This window comes from Momordica charantia (genome assembly GCF_013281855.1).
Source record: "Momordica charantia cultivar OHB3-1 chromosome 3 unlocalized genomic scaffold, Mcharantia_2.0 BLBB01000003.1, whole genome shotgun sequence".
Classification (NCBI taxonomy): Eukaryota; Viridiplantae; Streptophyta; class Magnoliopsida; order Cucurbitales; family Cucurbitaceae; genus Momordica; species Momordica charantia.
In genome coordinates this window covers 5,651,349-5,671,493 of record NW_028275161.1, presented here as the reverse complement: position 1 = coordinate 5,671,493, position 20,145 = coordinate 5,651,349, and the positions used below count along the sequence as shown (strand labels likewise).

General features: G+C 38.1%; 1 protein-coding gene across 1 annotated transcript; it reads left to right on the top strand.

The window, feature by feature from the left end:
• The first annotated feature begins 9,292 nt into the window (after positions 1-9,292).
• Positions 9,293-12,833, top strand: LOC111012189 (uncharacterized). Its single transcript, XM_022286241.2, has 3 exons — positions 9,293-9,865; positions 9,949-10,116; positions 11,140-12,833. The coding sequence occupies exons 1-3, from the start codon at positions 9,329-9,331 to the stop codon at positions 12,730-12,732; spliced, it is 2,298 nt and encodes a 765-aa protein (XP_022141933.1). The 5' UTR covers positions 9,293-9,328; the 3' UTR covers positions 12,733-12,833.
• Positions 12,834-20,145: the final 7,312 nt, after the last annotated feature.

Genomic DNA, 20,145 nt, shown 5'->3' with positions numbered 1-20,145 from the left:
AGCTATTATTGGCTTTCTTTTTGTTACTATTTTAAAAATTAAAATAAAATAAATTGGTTCAAATATGTATTTTTCTTTTTTGTCCCATGAGACTATTAGTTTTTTAATGAAATAATTTAAGTGAAGAGACTAGTCTATACTCTATCTTTATAAATGGTATTATTGAGATAATGTTTACTTGCAAATTTTTAATTCATATTTATTTTTGCCCTTCAAACATGTACAAACACGACTATTCAAATAAAAGTGTCTATTGAAGGAAACGATATGTCCATTTAGATATGAGTGTGATTAAGATTGTAAATGTGAAATATCACTATCTATCTAGTGAGAATATGTTTGTACACAACTCATAGGAAAAAAACTATCATGTGTGGCTTAGTGGTGAATAAGGATCAATGTAAATAACAAAGGGTTTAGTGGGAATGAGTTCAAACCATGGTGACTACCTACCTAAGATTTAATATTAATGTTACAACGAAATGTAACATTTGAGATGTGTCTGTACAACACAGAACTTTTGCGCATTCAAAATAATAATAATTAAAATAGTCTATATACATGGATATGACCCTATGACATATTATCTAAAACAACTTGGGAAAGTTGATCAATGTCAGCATCCGCTCATGAGACAACCATATCTTTAGTGGCTTTAAGATAAAAAAAGGCAGAGAAAAAATAATGAAAAGGAAAGGACTTGAAAATTTGGCAAAAATAATTTATGATAAGATTGACCTAATTTCTACAATTATAGAGCAATATTAATGGCACTAAAGCACAAATGTAATGGATTTTACAGTGTACATATTACTATTCAATCCACCAAACCCATTCTGGAAATTGATTTTAATTAATATTTACCCATTTGAAAATAAATATATGGAAAATTGAACAAAAAGGTCCAAAAATGATATACCTAATATATTGACCCTCTACTTTATTTATATTATTTATGATAAATCCAATTAAATTATAAAAAAGACGGTCTCTTTTTTATTAAATATTACTACATTGTTTAGCCCATAAAAAATATATGAAATGGGGTGGAGATCCCAATCGTAGAGATTTATTTTTTTGTCTTAACTAGTTGAGTTATTCTTTGAAGAAGAAAGATGTTGTATGTGTAATTTATGCATTACCTGGAAAAAATCATATTTCTAAACTCCTATTTCTACCATAGAATAAGCAGAAAATAAAAAATAAAGAAAGCACAATAACTAACATGGAACTTCAAGTCAGAGAAAATAACCATGAGAAAATCCACTATGTGAAAAATTGTTATAATAACACAAATGCTTTTTCAATGTGTGACAACACTTCCTTAATGCAACTACTCAGTTAACTAGAATAATTATACAATGTTAAAAGTATTTTAATTTAAATGAATAAAACCGAGAGTTATAGCTCCTTGTATAGCACTTTGAGCACACTTCCTCTTGTACTTTTCAATGTAGGACAACTTCTAGCACTTTGAGCATACTCCCTCCTTGTACTTTTCCAATGTGAGACAATTGCATTTCTAATATATTTTGTCAAAACACAACAAATTCCACCTTAGCAAGATATTGAAGAATTCACAACTTCAACAGCACTCATTGTCTTCAATGATAATCATAATTCTCAATTTAAAGAACTATAACCTACTCCACCATAAAAGTAGACCACTTGGAATGTTGCATTCAAAGATTTTTCTTTCTCATCACATGTCAATATATCCTGCTGAAATTTATGCTAGAATGTCCACCTACTTGTCTCACTTGGAAGTTATTCAGCCATCGACATAATTTCCACCACACACATCCTGCAACACTGCGAAGCCAATACCCATGTGTAAACTTGTGGAACCACTAACATCACATCCTCTATCATGGTAAAGTAAGATGAGATGTTAATCCCGCAGCAGAAACGACGATCTTGTTCTTGAATTTTTAGAAACAAAAACATCAAATCAAGAAGAAAATGCAGGGGAAAAGAATTATTACTTTTGAAGAATCGTTCTTCAAATACATCCGGTAATTCCAACGAACACTACCACTGATCTTGTAACGCCCCGAGCCCCTCCGGTTAGTTAGTCTCGAATCAGGAGATTTTTCATTTAATATTAAATTGATTGTTAATTAAATTTATCTATATTTATCGGGCTCTAAAATACAATTAAATTAATATTTACCGGACTCCGTGTGGTGGGTCTTGTTTAAGAGGGGGTAGATTTTTATCTTTTGGGCTTGGACTTGTTGGGCCTCCATGGGGTTAATTTGGTTTTTAAAACAAAGGGAAAACAAAAAGGCAAAAACCGTAGCCCAAGTTCCTTTTATTCTTCTTTCTTCTACCCTAGCCCCCCCCCTCGATTTCTTCTTCATTCCCAAATCCCGCCGCCCCTCTCGTTTCCGGCAGCTCACCCGACGCCTCGACGCAGCACCGGTGCTGCTAGCCCACTCCGAACAGAACGACGACGAACCTCGACGTGCTTTGAACCCGTAGTAGCGGCCGACGACGACACCCACGAGTGGCGGCCGGCGACCAATCTGTAGCAGCGGCGGCGGCGGCGCGACCCCGACGTCCCGGCGACCTGCAGCAGCGGCGGCGCGTCCCCCGGCGGTGTGCAACGAACCAATGCCGCTCCTCTTCACGGCGGCACACGGCAACGGGCCAGATCCGCGGCGGCGCACGGCGAACGGGTGTACAGCGGCGAACCGGCGGCGACTTGCTGCTACGTTTCGACGAACAACAGCTCCAACGGCGGGATTTATACGTTACAGCAGTATTTAAGACGTTTGGCGGTGACCCACATCCGTTCGAAGCTCGATTTAGGCTACCCACACCTTGGTGAGCTAGATCTAGGTGACCCACATCCATACGAAATCGGTTTTGGTGGTAATGCGTCATTCGAACCCTTTTAGAGTTGATTTCGAAGGTTAAATAGGATACATAATGTGCTGTATTTTCTGTTTTGGTGTACTTAGGTGTGAGGTCGACGCAACAGTTAAGGGTGCGGTTGTGAGTAAGTAGACAAGGGGCGTGTGCGTGGGTTAATGGATGCTAAATGGTCTCTAACGTGCTGATTTTGTAGCGGTTTATGCTTATTTTGTTATGCATTGTGCTAAATAATTCTCGTTGTGTCAGTCGATATATTTGGAGTTGTGTTGGATGTTTGTCGATGAAAATGGTGAGATTTCTGCTTTGCTAAACTATTGAGTGTTGCTGTGGTAATGTTGGTTGCCTGGATAAGCATGAATTGTTCGGCGTGTGTTGTGATTTATTATACTTAGTGATGCTTGTTAAAATAATGATGTTGGATATTAAGCATGATTGGTTTATTATCTCGCTATTAGTAAGTTGTTAAAATTGTGGAAGCATGCTGAATTGTATTTGTGAGTTGAAAGATGCAGGGGTAACGGCTTAAGAAAGTATACAGTAAAACTGTGGTGAGAGTGGGATTCTTGGACGAAACGAATGTGTGAGTGTCAGGGCCTCGGGTATAAATGGTCGGGGGCTGATACGTCACTAATGGAGTATCGAGGCCTCGGGTATAAATGGTCGAGGGTCGATACGAGGAGTCCTTTGGAAAGAAGACTATTGGGGCTTTGGGTATAAATGGTCGAGGGCCAATAGACGGTGAAGTCATCGGGGCCTCGGGTATAAATGGTCGAGGGCCGATGCAGAAGTGTCGGGGCTCTGGGTATAAATGGTCAGGGGCCGACTCTATTCGAATGGGGATAGCTGTGGAAAGCTAGGATAGCTGAGATAAGTGTGGAGGCACTTGTGGTGTTAATGAGACTAGAGGTTGGTTGTTAATGTGTTTACGGGTTGTGGTTGTCCCTAATTTTTATGGAATGTGTTTATATTTGAATGCATAATGTGTTGAAAGGCCTGACTACGATTGTTTCATGATATAATTGAGCATGATGTGTGTGTGTGTTGGTGACGACTACTTACGGAGTATATTTTATATACTCACCCCCCCTCTACAATGATTGTTTCAGGTGAAGGACTCGGGGGCGACCATGGTGATGGGACGGAGGAGACATGACGAGCGAGGACCATAGGCTGCTTAGTTACTCCTGTTTAGTTTAAATCATTGGTTAAGGCGTTATGTTATGGCCAATAAATGATTTATTCGTATTTGAATAATTGGGAGACTTCCCCTTGTTGTTAGTTTCACTTCGGGATAGGTGCCTATTTGAGTTTTATTCAATTTATTGAGTTTCACCTAGTTTGAATAATAAACTTGCCTCGTGAGGTGGTTCACGAATGTGGTTGAATGATATTCTATGGGATTGATTTATCGCTAAATTGATGAGAATTGGAACTTGATTTTATATGTTTGTTTGCATAGGGAGTTGGCAGGACGTAGTTGGGGTTAAATTTAATTAGTTGGGTAGTGAATGTGACCTAGAAGTGTGCGGGAAATTCTGGGTTGTTACAGGTCTTCCCGGCTATCCTCTGAGAATGAGAATTTGCTTGTGGAAGCACCTATTTGGAAGCCAAAAGGAATTTTGCGTGAGTTTTTCCAAAAGAAAGAAATGCAGGGAGACACACACCAATTTTTTCTGTTTTACAGAACTGTTGTGTTAAAACCAAAAACAAGGATGACGTTGAGTAACTCCTCATGTCATAACTGCCCTCTCACTCCCCTGCAATTAAACAAGGGAGTGTGTTATATTAATATTAATTAATATTAATAATAATATATAATTAATTAATCTATCTCAAAGTATGGGGCAAAGGATCAAGCGCTTTGACTTTGTCTACAGACTGACGACCGAAGTACTACCAAGTATGGATCGTCAAGGGCGATGAGGGCAAGACGACCTGCGCGAGAAAAGATCTATTCTATCTGTATAGATAAGGGAAGCCTAGAGAGCTTTACTTTAAGATATCTCGGGCAAACAACTCCTCTTTCTAAAGAAGAGTGCCACCCCTTGACCTGACTTATTCAGGCCTTTAGGTCACCAGTCCAGCGACATAATATGCTGGAGAAGAAAAAGTCTTTGCTACTGCGAAGCTGGCCCCACTGATTTTTTTTTCCGATCGGAGCATCCAGCAGCGCTACTTATTTAGGGTAAACCATAGGAACTACTACATCTGGCTCTACCACTGATGGATCATATGCTGCTCTAACCGTATTGATTAATTAATTATTAATATAGTTATATATATATATATATATATATATATATTAAATAAATCATTAATACTTAATCATATATTGTCAAAATAGAATCATATTCTAAAGCATTTCTTTCGTATAACCTATAGTTGTAATGTACATCTAATGCACATTATTTTTAACCTATATTTTTAATACGAATCCTATTCATATTGATTTTTATTGGAATCTCATTCAAATGATTTCTCTCATAATATATAGTTTCAATTTAGAATTAACCATATATTATAACGTATCAATATACATATAATCCCTTGAGCAATTTGAACATTTGAAATTCTTCCAAAGAGATTTGATCCTGGTTTTACCCGTTGTGAGCTAGTAAGCAGACCTAATGAACCTACACATCAAAAGCTCCAATGATAGAAGATTAATCGGTCAAGCTCATTAACCGAGTTAATCATCATTTGTTAACTACTGGTGACTCCACAAAAGACCCGCAACTGCACTCTTCTCACTGCGGAATATTTTCGTGTCCACGGATATACGACCATTAATAGCAAGTCAATCCTTCACGAGTGCGTGTAACTCTAGTTGGGTCGAATTACTGTTATACCCCTGAGTCACATCTTACTCCTTAAATATCACTGCTCCTCTAATGAACAACCCGGTTATTGTCCAACCAATAACCGGAAGCCCCTCTCGGGTTAGTGAGAGGGTGGGGCCCCTTGTTCAAGTCTTAGAGTCAGAATTTAAGAGAACACTCATCTAATCATGGGGAGGAGTGAATTTCATCTTGTGAAGTTATGTTCCTAGCTCCCCACTCGGTCTTATCCCCAAAATGGTAGGAATGTTGAGTTGGTGACTCGGACCACTTTCACGCATACTGATCAAAGGACAAGCCCTCACGGACAGGAGTCCATAACTCACTTAGGATAGAGAATGAGTTGTCTGGTCCTCCTATGAAATAGCAATATTTTAGTCAACGATGTTACATCTAAAGATTGACTATTTCGTTGTCCGATCTTATACAAACTCATTATATAGGATACCCCCACTCGCATGTCTCCACACGAACGACCTAGATTGGGTCATCTGTAACATTTACAATGCGGGTCGTATCCATAGTGTCGCTAGAATAAGGTACCCAGCCTTGTCTATATACTATAGACCCTTTAGGTTATTCCCGAGACATTATCCACTTATATATCGAGGATATACCAAATATATACCCAGTATATATAATGTCTCGGTTACATGATAATAACCTTGGATATTTAGTTTATTGGATTTGGAAAATGCAATGCTATTAATTCAACAACAAATTTATTGAATATAAATTTGTTTTAACATAAATACAAACTACAAGTTTAGGGTAACACACCCAACAAAGTCGACATACCTTGATGATAAATTCTATCTCTCTTCAGAGGAACTGATCATCATCTCCTCTAATGGGAGAAACAATATCAGCATCCGGCCTAGAGCTCTTTGACGAATCGACTCTTTTTCGACAATTTTCTTCATGTGCCTAGACTGTCCGCATTTCCAAAAATTTTTATTTTGCACGAAGTTTTTTTCTTCTTCTATTTACTAGCTACAAGTGTTGGCTCTTCATGTGAAGTACACCCTTCACTCTTCAACCTTCTTTCTCCGACAATAGTTTATCCTTCCCGTACACCAAGATTGACTTCATGTGTTCATATAAGAAGGTGAAATGACAAAATAAGTATGAGTATCTTTTCTTCGTTATCTATCTTGACTCGAATCTCCCCCAGCCCAAAGATGTTGCTATTGATATTATTCAGATGATCTGAAATTTTTGTATCCTCCTTCATTCATAACGTGTAAAACTGCTTCTTCAGGTACAACTGATTTGAACTGCCCTTTGTGTGATACAACGCTTCCAGCTTCTCCCAAACTTCTTTGGCTATCGAAATTTCATGCACATTTGCAAGGATGTTCTTAGTCAAACCTGTTTGTATCGCAATTGCAGCCCTCAAATCCATCTCCTCACAATTTTGTCATTCATGTTAGACTTCTTAGAACCTCTATTCCTCCACTTAACCACCATCACTGCTTAGCTTTTCAGAAGCACCATCACCCAGTCTTCCTTTCAACACCTTGTGTAACCTAGATTATATCAACACATCCTTGACTTCTCATTGATATAAGCCGAAGTTGATCATTCTGTCAAATTTCTCCATGTCAATCTTCACTAGACTCGTAAATATGACATATCTGCTTCACATTCCTAGCGAATCTACAAATAGTGAACAATCAACACTATTCAAAGAACCATAGCTCGTTTCAAGAAATCTTTCTGATGTGGAAGTTCAGACAATACTACAACTAGAGAATTTATTTCCATATCCAATTGGTGCAAAAAGATGTTCATTAACACGGGAGCGAGCAGCCTTGCAGTATGCCTTTCATGTAGTTTTTGCAAAAATTTTAGCAGTTTTGTCGATTGTTACTATTCATAAGAACACTAAAGTAAGATCAAGAAAGACACGATTCTCCTCACCTAAATAACATTGAAAAACCGAGACGTTGAACCCATGATATAAGTTATCAAAATACTTTACAATATTTGACTTAATAAGTTTAATTAACCAAACCAGCCCTATACTTCAAGGAAGAAAGTAATGAGACCTTCTAAAGCTCTAATAGCACTTGATAGGAAGAACCTTCAATTTCTACAACATGAATAAGAAGATAATAACCGAGAAATTAAAAGAAACAACAGCAATAAAGAAAATAGGAAAATTAACGTGGAAAACTCCATAGAAAAAATCATGGCCCATAGAAGAAAACCCACTATCCGAAAAATTATTACAATCATACAGATTTCTCTACTCGACCCAAATACCCAAAACACTCTCTCTCAAAGCAAATACCTTTCACTTAACTAGAGCTAGCTAGTATACCAAGTTTATAGGATCTCAATTGGGATTAATATAACCCAAATTGCTCATTTTATTGCACTTGGAGCACACTCCGTCCGTCCTTGTACTTTTCCAATGTGGAACAATTGCATTTCTAATATATTTTGCCAAAATCCAACAAATTACACTTTGTAGATTATGCAAGTAATCCAATAATTTTTATTGATTAATAGTATAAAAAATATTCATATTTTATGCTCTAATTAGTTAATATTTTACTGGGATTGTTTACATGTTAGAGGATAAAGATCTAGAATTCATTTTAGTAGTGAATGTAATTTGTTCAACAAAATACTATAGCTTCTCATCGCAATTTCTTGAGAAGGGAACAAAATATGTGAAGATTTATATATTGTTGATGTTGAGGGGAAGCCACCGGACGGCATGTAGAATGCTTATCTTACGAGGATGTGTCGAACTTCATCAACTCGAAAAGAAGGTGGGCATAGCACATCGGAAGGGAAAGGTCGAGCGCACTGTATGAACATAAAATAGGTAACGAAAATATTACTAAACCGGTCAAGAGAGACCATTCATTTTACCGAACGGATAGACGACCCATTGCTCTAGCTGTCTATCATTTAAAACAAAAAAAAAAACTTAGAACCTTAATCGATAAATAAATAAAAAACAAGTAAAACATGATGTCGGGAAAGTATTCATTATGTTATAAAAACAGAAAGTATTCATTGCGTAATCAAAAATCAAATCATGACTATTTTAATTTGTCAGTTAGGTAAAGCAATATATACATATACAAAACATATAGAGAGAGAGAGGAGAAGAATTTTTTGATGTGCTTTGCAATGTGTAATAACATGGAAATGGGGATAAGAAAAGGACAATAAACAAGTACATATATAATATTGAGAGGTGTATGCGGTTGCAATATTGATCACATTCATGGAAATTAGAAACTTATATAAGCTAAAAGAAAATATTTTTCCTGATCGATGAGGATCTATTATATTTTGACCACAGTTGAATTTTTAACAACTAAGAAACAAGGTAAAAATAGATAATTAAAAAAGAAAGAAAAAAAAAACGATCTGAATGACAAATTTTTAATGGTGATTAGGAAGTTCGAGATAGAGATATGTTCTCATTTGTAAGCACATGTAGGGTCCAAGGATTCCAAAGTCCACTAAGAATTCTAATTTCTAATTCGTTTCTTCCGTTACTTAAACACTTAGAAACCATACCATCAATATTATTCTTGAAATTACAACACTCTCTACTCACTTTTCACTTAGTAACGGCCACCATCATGAGTGACCAATCTAGGCAAGGCCGAGCCTTGTGGGTCACGCGCCTGGCCTCTGCCTTTCGGACTGCACTGGCCTGCTCCATAGTGGCCTGTGCCACTTTGTACGGCCCGGCTTCTCTCCGCCACCAAGTGGCCTTTCCGGCCTTCTCCTATCTCACCGCTATCCTCATCGTCACCAACGCCACTCTCGGCGACGCCATCTGTGGCTCCTGCCTCGCACTCTTCGCCACGCTCCAGACCGTGTGTCCAGCCATGCTCGTGTTTTGGTTCATCGGGCCAACCAAATTCTCACCCGTCACGACGGCACTCACGGTGGCGTTGGCCTCAGTGGTGGTGGTGCTGCAGAGGTCCACCCAATTGCTGGCCAAAAGGATTGCTCTGGGCCAGATTGTGATCATTTACGTCGTGGGCTTCATCGGAGGACCCCACACGGACCCTCTAATGCACCCAATCCACGTGGCAGCCACGACGGCCATGGGCGCCACCGCCAGTGTCTGTGCCACGCTGCTTCCCTTCCCACGCCTTGCTTCTCTTCAGGTTATTAATTAATTTTTATTAGTTTCCATTTTTTGGCCGAAAAAAAAAGTGAAAAAACACAAAAATAATGTTATATGGTGAAGGTGAGAGATAAGAGGAAGGCAGTGGTGGAGAACGCGGGGGAGAGATTAAAGCTATTGGTGAAAGCATTCCTCACCGACGACGACAGGGTGGCTGCTGCCTCCATATCCAAAGCTCAGTTATTGTCTTCTTCAGCACCAAAACTCCTCCACTCCATAAAACATTACCAAGTAACCACTCCACTTTATTTCTATTCTGCTAATTTAAATAAACTATTACAAAATTTATGAGGAACACTTTTTTTTTCTCTTTTTTTTTTGAAGAAAAATTAGTTATCTTGCAAAGGTTGAATAATTTCTGGTAAAATTAATTAGGTTTCTATTATCATTTTAAAAGTTGGATTTGTACTCCTACCCCTATATTTGCTTTTGAATTCACAATGTCACATAAATTCATGTTTATTTAACTACAACTTATCAAACCCTAAAAAATAAAAGGTTATATTATTGTAGAGTTTACATTTGGTATTTACAGATAATTTTTCGTGTTAATTAATTTGGTTATTCTTCATTAATAATAGGGATGTATATAAAGTTAAAGAAAACTTGCCAACATGAGTGTGATTGACATCTATTTTTATCAAGAGGTCATGAGTTCGAATCTCTCACCCCACTTGTACTAAAAAAATAATAAACAAAAAAGTTAATTAAATGATGAGTTTGGTGCCTAAACTTTTATACTTCTTCTAATAGGGTCTTGAAACATAAAAAAAGTATGCAATAAATTTCTAAATTTTCCATATTATATCTACAACCTGAATTGAAAAAGTATCTCACACTACCTAAACCTTAAATTTTGTACGTTTCATTTTGGCATCGGATGGAATCTAACATATTCAACATTTTTTTTAATTTACAGATCAATTAAATATAAAATTGAAAATTGAAGGAACACAAAATTGAAAGTTGAAGGACTTATTAAACATAAAATTAAAAGCAATTAAAATCAATCTTGACCTTCCCGAATCAAACACTAATTATGCTAGAATAATAGATATGACTAACAATGTAATCGAAGCTAGTTTTTAATCTTGTTTGATGTGTAAGGAAATAATAGAATTTTTTTAGGAGTATATAAATTGGAAAAATATTTTTTTATGACTCGTGAAGAATTATCTCTACGTTAACTACATTCTCTATTTGTACAGCAGTCATCACAGGTCAGGATTTAAATATTTTCTTTTACATTGACAGGAAAGCATGCAATGGGAGAGGCTTCCATTAAAAATTTGTGGAATGAGATGGTCGAGGAATGACGAGAGTTTGCAAGATTTAGGAATGGGCTTAAGGGGAATGGAACTAGCATTGTCGTCCACTGCCACTCCTCCTTCTCCCTGGTATCAATTTCAAAACGAACTAGCGATGAGAGATGACGATATAAATGCATTGGAGAAGCACGTCGCCCTTGCCTTAAACCAAGCCAACAATGCTTCTTTGCCGTCTGATGATCCAATCAACGCCGTTCAGATCATGCCAACGCATCATAATTTCTTCACATTCTGCCTCAAACTCCTCCACAGTAAATGCCAACTCAAACGCCCCACCAAATTAGAACAACAAGTTCACGCAAATTATTGGAGGGAGAGGCTAATAATGGCAGCGCTGAAACTCGCAGTTTCATTGGGCGCTGCGGTGTTTTTGGGGTTAATGTACAGTGACGAAAACGGGTTCTGGGCGAGCCTTGCAGTGGCCATCAGCTTCACTTCCGACAGAGAGCCCACATTCAGAGCCGCCAACGTTAAGGTTCATGGGACAATGTTAGGATCTGTGTATGGAGTTTTGAGTTTTGTCGTTTTCCCAGGTTGTTTGGCCGGAAGGCTTCTTTGTCTTCTTCCTTGGTTCGTTTTCACCACGTTTCTCCGACACAGTACCATGTACGGTTCCGCCGGCGGAGTTTCCGCGGTTGTCGGAGCTTTGGTTGTTTTGGGAAGAACAAATTATGGTTCTCCAACAGAATTTGCTTTTGTGAGGATGGTGGAAACTTTTATTGGGCTATCAATTTCCATCGCTGCGGATGTCATTTTTCAGCCAACTAGAGCTTCTAAACTGGCCAAAATTCAGCTCACTGCCACTCTACGAGCGCTGCAAAACTGCATCCGCCCACTCAGTTTTGGATCAAGTGTTGAAGATTTGAGAGCTTTGGGGATTCAAGTTTGTGAGCTGAAGAAGCTCATCGACGAGGCTGAGGCGGAGCCCAACTTGTGGTTTTTGCCGTTTCAGAGCAGTTGCTATGGGAAGCTGTTCGATTCATTGTCGAAAATCGTCGATTTCTTGGCTCTGAGTACAGAGGCAATGGATGGTCTTAAGCAGAATCTATCAATGACAACGGAGGATTCGTGGGGAAAACTTGTGGAAACTTTAGACGGAGGGCTCGAGAAATTTAAGGAAGTAGTGAATGTGTCGGTGACATGTTATGCGGATGTGAGTTCGTTGAAATCTCTGAGAGTGCTTGAAAAGGAGGGCGAGAAGAATGATATTTGTGGCGATGTTGAGATGGGAGAGCCACAGAAGATTGGAAAAGATGAAATAATGGAGAAGGAAAATTTGATTGTTTGTTTTCTGCAACACTCGGCAGAGGTTATTGTTGATCAGAGAGGTGCTGGTGAAGATGGTAAAAGGGAAGCAATTCTTAGTCTGAGGGCTTTGGCATTTTGCTTAAGCAATTTGATGAGAGAGATAGACGAGATTGGAGAGGCAACTAGAGAACTGATTCAATGGGAAAATCCTTGCTCTCATGTTGTCGACTTCAATGAAATATCATCTAAGATTGGTGTTTCACAGAAGTAAACCTACCAACTTGTGACATTTTCCAAAGGGTTGGATTAAAAATGTGTGTTAAAAAAAATTTTTTTTTTCAGAAAATAAATAAATAGTTTATGATTAATAGACCATGCTGTGGAAAGTTTGACTAACTACGTAAAAATAGAAGGGTTGCATGATGGATCGGATGTCTCTATATGTTCCAAAATTCTCTTTCTAATTTAGGTCTCACGGGTAGCTTTGGGTATTTGGGACCTCAAAGAATATCCTTGAACATTTGGGTTCATTTCCACGTGGAATGCAATAGGGCAGCCAAAGGGTCGTGACTCTTGGGTAATAAATGCTTCCTCTCGGAAACCTTGCTCACCCAAATTTTTGCAGAACTCCGTGTTCATAGAAATGGCACCAACACTGGTAGCACAAGGCACAAATTCACCTGCTCCTTGACCGGTTCCAACCGTACAAGCTCCTCCTTCCATTAAAATTTCACCTGCAACAGTGAGCTCATCTCACGGACTAGCACTCAATCCCCAATATGAAGCCTAGTTGGCAATCGATGAACTTCTACTTGGGTGGCTGTATAATTCCATGACTCATAAAGTTGCCACTCAAGTTATGGGACATGAAAACACCAAAGATCTCTGGGTTGCCATTAAAAAACTATTTGGTATTCAATCTCGGGTCGAAAAAGATTATCTTCGTCGGGTATTTCAATAAACCTGAAAGGGTTCACTTAAAATGACTGATTATTTATATGTTATTAAGACTCATGCAGATAACCTAGGACAAGGAGGTAGCCTTGTCTCTCCATGTTCTTTGATTTCTCAAGTTCTTTCGGGACTAGATGAAGAGTATAATCCAATAGTAGTTGTGATTCAAGGAATAGTAGGCATAACATGACTAGAAACGCAAACTGAGTTGCTGAGTTTTGAAAAGCATCTTGAATAACAGAATTCATTAAAATCCACCACCTCCATTAACACTGCTAGTCCTGCTTATGTGAACATGTTAACTAGTAAAGGCAACAACTCTGGTTGTTAATGACATCAAAACCAGTTTAATAGTCGACAAACAATATGAGAATATAGTCAGAGAGGAAGAGGACAAAGAAGAAAGATATGGTAGTTGGAAGCAAACACAAACAATCGACATGTTTGTCAGGTTTGTGGCAGAATAGAACACACTACGCTTGGGTGCCATCCTCGTTTTGGAAAGCAATTTATTTAAGGAGTGTAGCTCCAGCAACTACTCAAACTTTTTTAGCCATACAAAAAGGTAATCAGTTGTTGCTAGTACTGAATTGGTTGTTGATCACAACTTTTATATTAAAAGTGGAGCTTCAAACCACGTTATTGCTGATTACAACAACGTGATTCATCTTTCTGAATATGGTGGTAAGGATAAAGTAATGGTTGGTAATGGTAATAAGCTATTTATTTCTCATATTGGATCTTCCTTTTTACCTTCACATCTTAAAAACGTTCTATGTGTGTCTGATATGGCAAAGAATCTTATAAGTGTTTTCAAGCTTGCCGAAGATAATTCTGACTGTTGATGCTGGGAATCTGGTAGTCCAGTTCTCTCCACTCCGCGTACCAACTCGAATACTACGGAACAAAACCCTAACTCGGTGTGACTGAAGTCACACTGGTTTCGATGCGTAAGTTAGCAAAAGGAAAGACCACTAAACAAGTAAGACACTTGAAAGTGTAGTTCTGGCTTACCTTTAAGAAGTGGTCCCTTCCCTATTTATAGTCGAATAATCCCCTAAGGTTTCCCAATTAACTAACCCTAAGTTTGGGATTTTGTTGGCCTGCATGCAAGGGGAGCATCAACCCTAAGTTGTGGAATAACCGCTGGAAGACAATGGATGGGGCTCGACTTTGGGCTGAGCCCGGCTTGGTACAGAGCAGAGGTCGGGACCGAGCCCTGCTTGGTTCAGCCCACCACTTGTGGGTTGGCCCACTCAGTTCATCTACACCTGCTATCTTTTACTCATAACACTGTCTATCGTGAATTTCATGCTAGTTATGTGTTACGTTGTAAATAACATTTCTACGGGCAAGGTGGTTCTGAAGGGGTCTTTTAAGGATGGACTATATCAGCTCGAACTTGCAATGACACTATTAATGGTTCAAGTTTAGCAGGAAATTACTTGAAGTTGACTAATAACGATGTTGCTTGCATTATGTTCCCATCCTCTACCTCAACACCAGTTGTAAATGTGGCTGTGATTAAAGTTGTTTGGCATAGAAGACCTCGTCACCCTGCTTTATGGACTCTAAATTCTGTTGTTAAGGATTGTAATCTACTAGTGAAGGACAATGAGAATTTTAATTTTTGTGATGCATGTAAGTATGGCAAATCACATGCTCTTTTGTTTTCAAATCCTAGCTCTCATTCTACATTGCCCCATTTCTACAAAAGTTTATAGATATTATGTTCATTTTTGGATGACTTTAGCATGTTCGTTTGGATTTATCCTCTAAAGTTTAAAAGCGACACTGTTACTCCCTTTCATCATTTTACGATAATGGTTAGAAATTAGTTTAAGTCTCTATTATAAGTTTGCATTCTGATAACGTGTTCGTCAATTGTCTGCTCAGTTGGGTATTCAGCCTCGGCATTCCTATCCCTACACTTTTGCCAAAAATGGTTGGGCCAAAAGGAAGCATTGTCATATTGTTGAAACTGGCTTGATCTTACTTGCTCAAACATCAATGCCTCTTTGCTACTGGTGGGAGGCCTTTAAGACATCAAATTTATTGATTAATTGGCTTCCGTCATCTGTACTCCATCGCAAATTGCCTTTGGAGTCATTACTTCATATGCAGTTGAACTACTCGGATTTAAGAACATTTGGGTGTGCATGTTTCACATTTATTTGTTTAACTCCTAGAAACTCTCATTTTGATATGAAAAATGTATCTATTTTGTTCGAAGCCCAATTCATAAAGACCATAAATGTCTCAATTCCATTGGTAAAACTTTGATATCTTGCAAAGTATAATTAAACGAAGCAGAATTTCCATTTTCATATGGGTTTGAAGTTCTATACAGCTCGTGTTGTAATTAACCTACATACATTAATCCCAACCAACCTTATAGTTCTCTCCTCGCACAGACTTACTATTTCAGCCCATGAACTCCCTGTCTTTGGCCCAACCCTTACCACCCTAATCCCAGAACATTAATCCCACTTCTTTGTCTTCAAGCCAAAACCCATATACTTGCCATATGCCTAACCTACCAAACTCATCCACGTGTGAACGTCCCTTATCCCTACATTCTCTTACCCATGTGCCTACACCTTTCATGTATAATCCCTCAAATTCAAACTCGTCGTTTGTATCATCTCCATCTTCACAAACTTCTCATTTGACTGGTTCTTACCCACCACCGGCACCACCGCCTGTCTCGCCACCTGCACAACTGCTGGCCCCACCATTTGCATTGCCGCTTGCACTAACGTCAGTCTCGACCTTTGCTTCTAACATCATCATCCGTTGGTAAACTAGGCTAAGGATGACATTTTTAAACTGAAGGCTCCCCACTTCTAACATCGATTAGGCTTTAACTGAACCTATGCAGGTTACCAATGCACTCACCACTCCAGTTCAGAAGATAGCCATGGATCGTGAATATAATGCTCTTCTTCAAAACAACACGTGGGACCTCATTCTTTCATCCTCTTATTATTTGGTGGGTGTTGTAAATGGATGTTTTGAATCAAACAGAACTCTCGTGGGTCGATTCAGCGGCACAAGGCTGGGTTGTTGCCAAAGGATTTCATCAAACTCCGAGTGTAGATTTTTTCGAAACATTCAGTCCAGTCATAAAAGCATCTATAATGCATATTGTCATGAATATTGTTGTCTCATACAATTGGGACCTTCAGTAGCTTGACTTCAAGAACACTTTCCTCAATGAGACTTTATAAGAAGATGTTTATATGGCTCAGACTCTTGGCTATGTTGATGCTCACTTTCCATATTATGTGTCTAAGCTTCACAAGGCGATTTATGGGTTGAAAGAAGCGTGACGGGTATGGAACAACACTTGGATGTTGGCTCTTCTATTGTGGGGTTTTGTAAACAGAAAAGTCCACACCTTATTCGTATAAAATCATGGTATCTCTGTACTCTTTCTCATTGTTTATGTCAATGATATCATGTTGACTGGAAATAATTGTCCCCTAATGAATCAACTTGTGGCTACTCTTGATAGTATGTTTGCACTGAAGGATTTAGGATCGCTGACATATTTCCTTGGTATTTGCTGCGTGTCCACAACCTATGTGAATGCAAGTGCAAGTGTACACTATTTCCGTTAATTGCAGTATAACAAGGTCGAAATCCATAAGGGCTAAGTGTTAGATTTCAAGTTCGTGCTCAAGAATACCGAATATACAAAAATAAAATAATATCAAGTAGTATGTTGCTGACTATAAAAAATTAAGCATAAAAGTGCAATCAAATGAATCCAAGAGAAGAAGACAACCTAATAAATGCTGGGGCAAGAAAAGCTTTAGCACAGAAGGTGAAATAGGGGAAAACATAAATGGGGTTAAGACGAAGGAGATCCCTTAACTTTCATTCACTCACAGCCTAAGATCGTGACTGATGCTCAAACTAACGTGGTTCTCTTTTGAGACACCCAAACATGAATATCTATAACTTCCATTGCTAAATACCCAAGCAATAAAAACAGTTTCCAAGCAGCGTTAGGGGACCTTATTTCTATGCATCCACAAAATCTACTAAAGAAAAGTAGCTAATTCACAAATAGAGCTATTCACGCTACCTGTATATCCTTCCAAATCATACAAGAGCTAAAAAACCGATATAAGTGGCCAACAACAATCAGTAAGATGAAAATATTATCACATCTCTATTTATCAACACACAAAACGAGAGCAGCTTAGATGTCACTCTAGAAAAGGCTATTTTCATCCTAATCCAATTTCTTTATACTTTGCTAAATACACAAACTCGCTTCTCCTAAAGACTCCTTTCTGAAGCCCTATTTCACTTGCCTTACACCTTTAGCTTTTATATTACTCGTTTGGGCTTCTTCAACTATGGGCTACTAGCTCTTCTTAATCTAGGAGCCTTTTTTTTTTTTTTTTTTTTACTGAATTACAGGATTAGAAAGATTTCTAGTTGTACAACATATTAGATACCAAAGGCTAAAGGCAAAGTGAATGCATACACCACCATACTTAAAAGGATGCATTGTTCTCAATGTGACCAATGACAATAATAAAAAGTTTCAGCATACCCCAAAACTTAAAGTGAAGAGAATAAGAAGGATGTTTAAATTCTCGCGTAGGATAGATAGTTGATGTACCAAGGATGGTAAATGCTGAGTCATAAAGGGTGAAGGTAAAGGTTTAACATAGTAATATTAAAGTAAGGCTCGGACTTGGACTGGTAGTAATAGAAACTCATCTACAAGGTGTGTGCAGTTTGTGATTAGTACTAATAAAAGGATGTTGAGGCCTTGGTACTCAAGCCTAAACTAGAGGTTGAACAAAATTAGGGCTACTCACAATTATATGCTCCAGCCTGGACAAATATATCGAGGCCGCATAGGCTCTAGCATGAAGACTACTTGCTGAGAGAAAGGCAGAGACAAAACACTTGCTACAAAAGACTTGGCAAAAATACTTATGCAAAGAAATTGAAAATTACTATACTAGACTAAGAAAAATAGAAAAAGTAAAGATAACAACATGGGTTGGGGGGTGGAAATGTGAATGACAAAAAGGATTTGAACCTCCTTGTGATCAAGCATAACCCTCTTCTTCCTCTTATGAGTCGTCCATTGGCTGATCTTCCTCCTCATAGCTTCTAGACATAACCAACATCTTCTTTAATGAACGGAAGCATGTCTCGAAGTCTGAACACCTTTTACAAAAAGAACTCTCGTTTCCTGATCGATGAACCAACGAAACGTGGGTTGGCGTGGGAGCACCACATTGATATGCTTGCTCGAGCTTGGCAGTATTGGGACCTGCAAAACAAAGGGGGAAATAGAGTACCGCTTCTTCTTATGTCTTTGAAAACTTTAAGAGTTTCTTCCCCTTTTTCGATGCAGGTGTCACACTAGTGGATGACGTTTGGAGATGCTTGGTGTCTTAGTTTTCTTTGCTCGACTAGGGGACGTTAAGGTCATTGAAGGGCGCTTTTGTTGGCTTTTCGAGCTTCAATCATACCATATGTTTTGATGATAACAAACTTAATCTACTGATGATTTTGGTGTTTCAAATTGTCCATAATGTAGAGCTTGAAAAGACGAATTCAACACAGTTTGAATGGTTCAAATCGAAGTTTAAATGAAGAAGTTATGATTGAAACAAGTCGAACGGAAAATACCCGAGAAGATCACGTGGACGAATCATATGGTGACACGTGGCGAGCTAAATTATTCAAAACCAAAAAATAAAAAAAGAAGAAAAAAGAAAGAAAATAAAAATGAAAATAAATTGAAAAATGAAGTGAAAAAAAAGAGAAAAAAAAAGAGAAAGGAACCGTTTGAACAGAAAAAAAAAAGTAAAAAAGTAACCGTTACTCATATATATACATATATATATATAATATTATGTTATCATATATTATTATTATATATTAGAATTCAATCTCCACCCTCCACCTTCAATCATTATCATCCAAGGGTCCAATTTTGATTTTATTCTCAAATCAATTTTCGATCACTTTCTTCCTCTATTTAAATCCATCTCCTCTCCCACTTTTAGATACCCAATTTTCTTATTTTCAAATTCTCTATAATCTATTGTTGCTCTCTCCAAGCTCTCAATTCTACTTCTATTTTTATTCTTGTGAGAGATTTTTTTGTTGTGAGGATCGATGTATTTGTGAGTTTAAACTTGTAAATCTACTCTATTGGAGAGTTTTAGTGTGTGAAAAATTCTTATTTCCACACTTAGTTGGGTTTCGTTCTTGAGCCCGGTAAAAGGAACGGAGTGTGGGTTTCGATATTTGTTCCGAGAAAAAGGTTGGGTTTAGTTCTATATCCCGTAAAAAGAGCGGTTTGTAAGATTTGGTCTTGATCCAGCAAAAAGGACTGGGTTTCAGATCTTGAACACATAAAAGGATCGTGCTTAGTGGAAAATCTTGAGAGGTGCTCGGGGAGTGGAGTAGGCCGAGGGTTTGCCGAACCACTATAGATCTCTTGCATGACGTTTTGTAACGCCCCAAGAATTTCACCATTTCCAAACAGGGACCGTTACTAAGACTACCTAAAATTTTCACATAAACAAGAGAATTATCTTCACAACAATACTAAGCAATAAAGCTACCACGCTTCTCCTGCGCTACTCTGATTTTCAACACTCACGAGAGCTTGAACAATTAGAACAACAACACTAAAGATTTAAGAGAAACTCACATCCTATACAGATAAACCATTTAATACCGA

Excerpts from the sequence above, each read along its gene's own strand:
- LOC111012189 (XM_022286241.2), top strand. The coding sequence starts at position 9,329 with ATGAGTGACCAATCTAGGCAAGGCCGAGCCTTGTGGGTCACGCGCCTG. Across the intron at positions 9,866-9,948 it reads CACGCCTTGCTTCTCTTCAG|GTGAGAGATAAGAGGAAGGC; the intron begins GTTATTAATTAA and ends TATATGGTGAAG. Across the intron at positions 10,117-11,139 it reads ACTCCATAAAACATTACCAA|GAAAGCATGCAATGGGAGAG; the intron begins GTAACCACTCCA and ends TTACATTGACAG.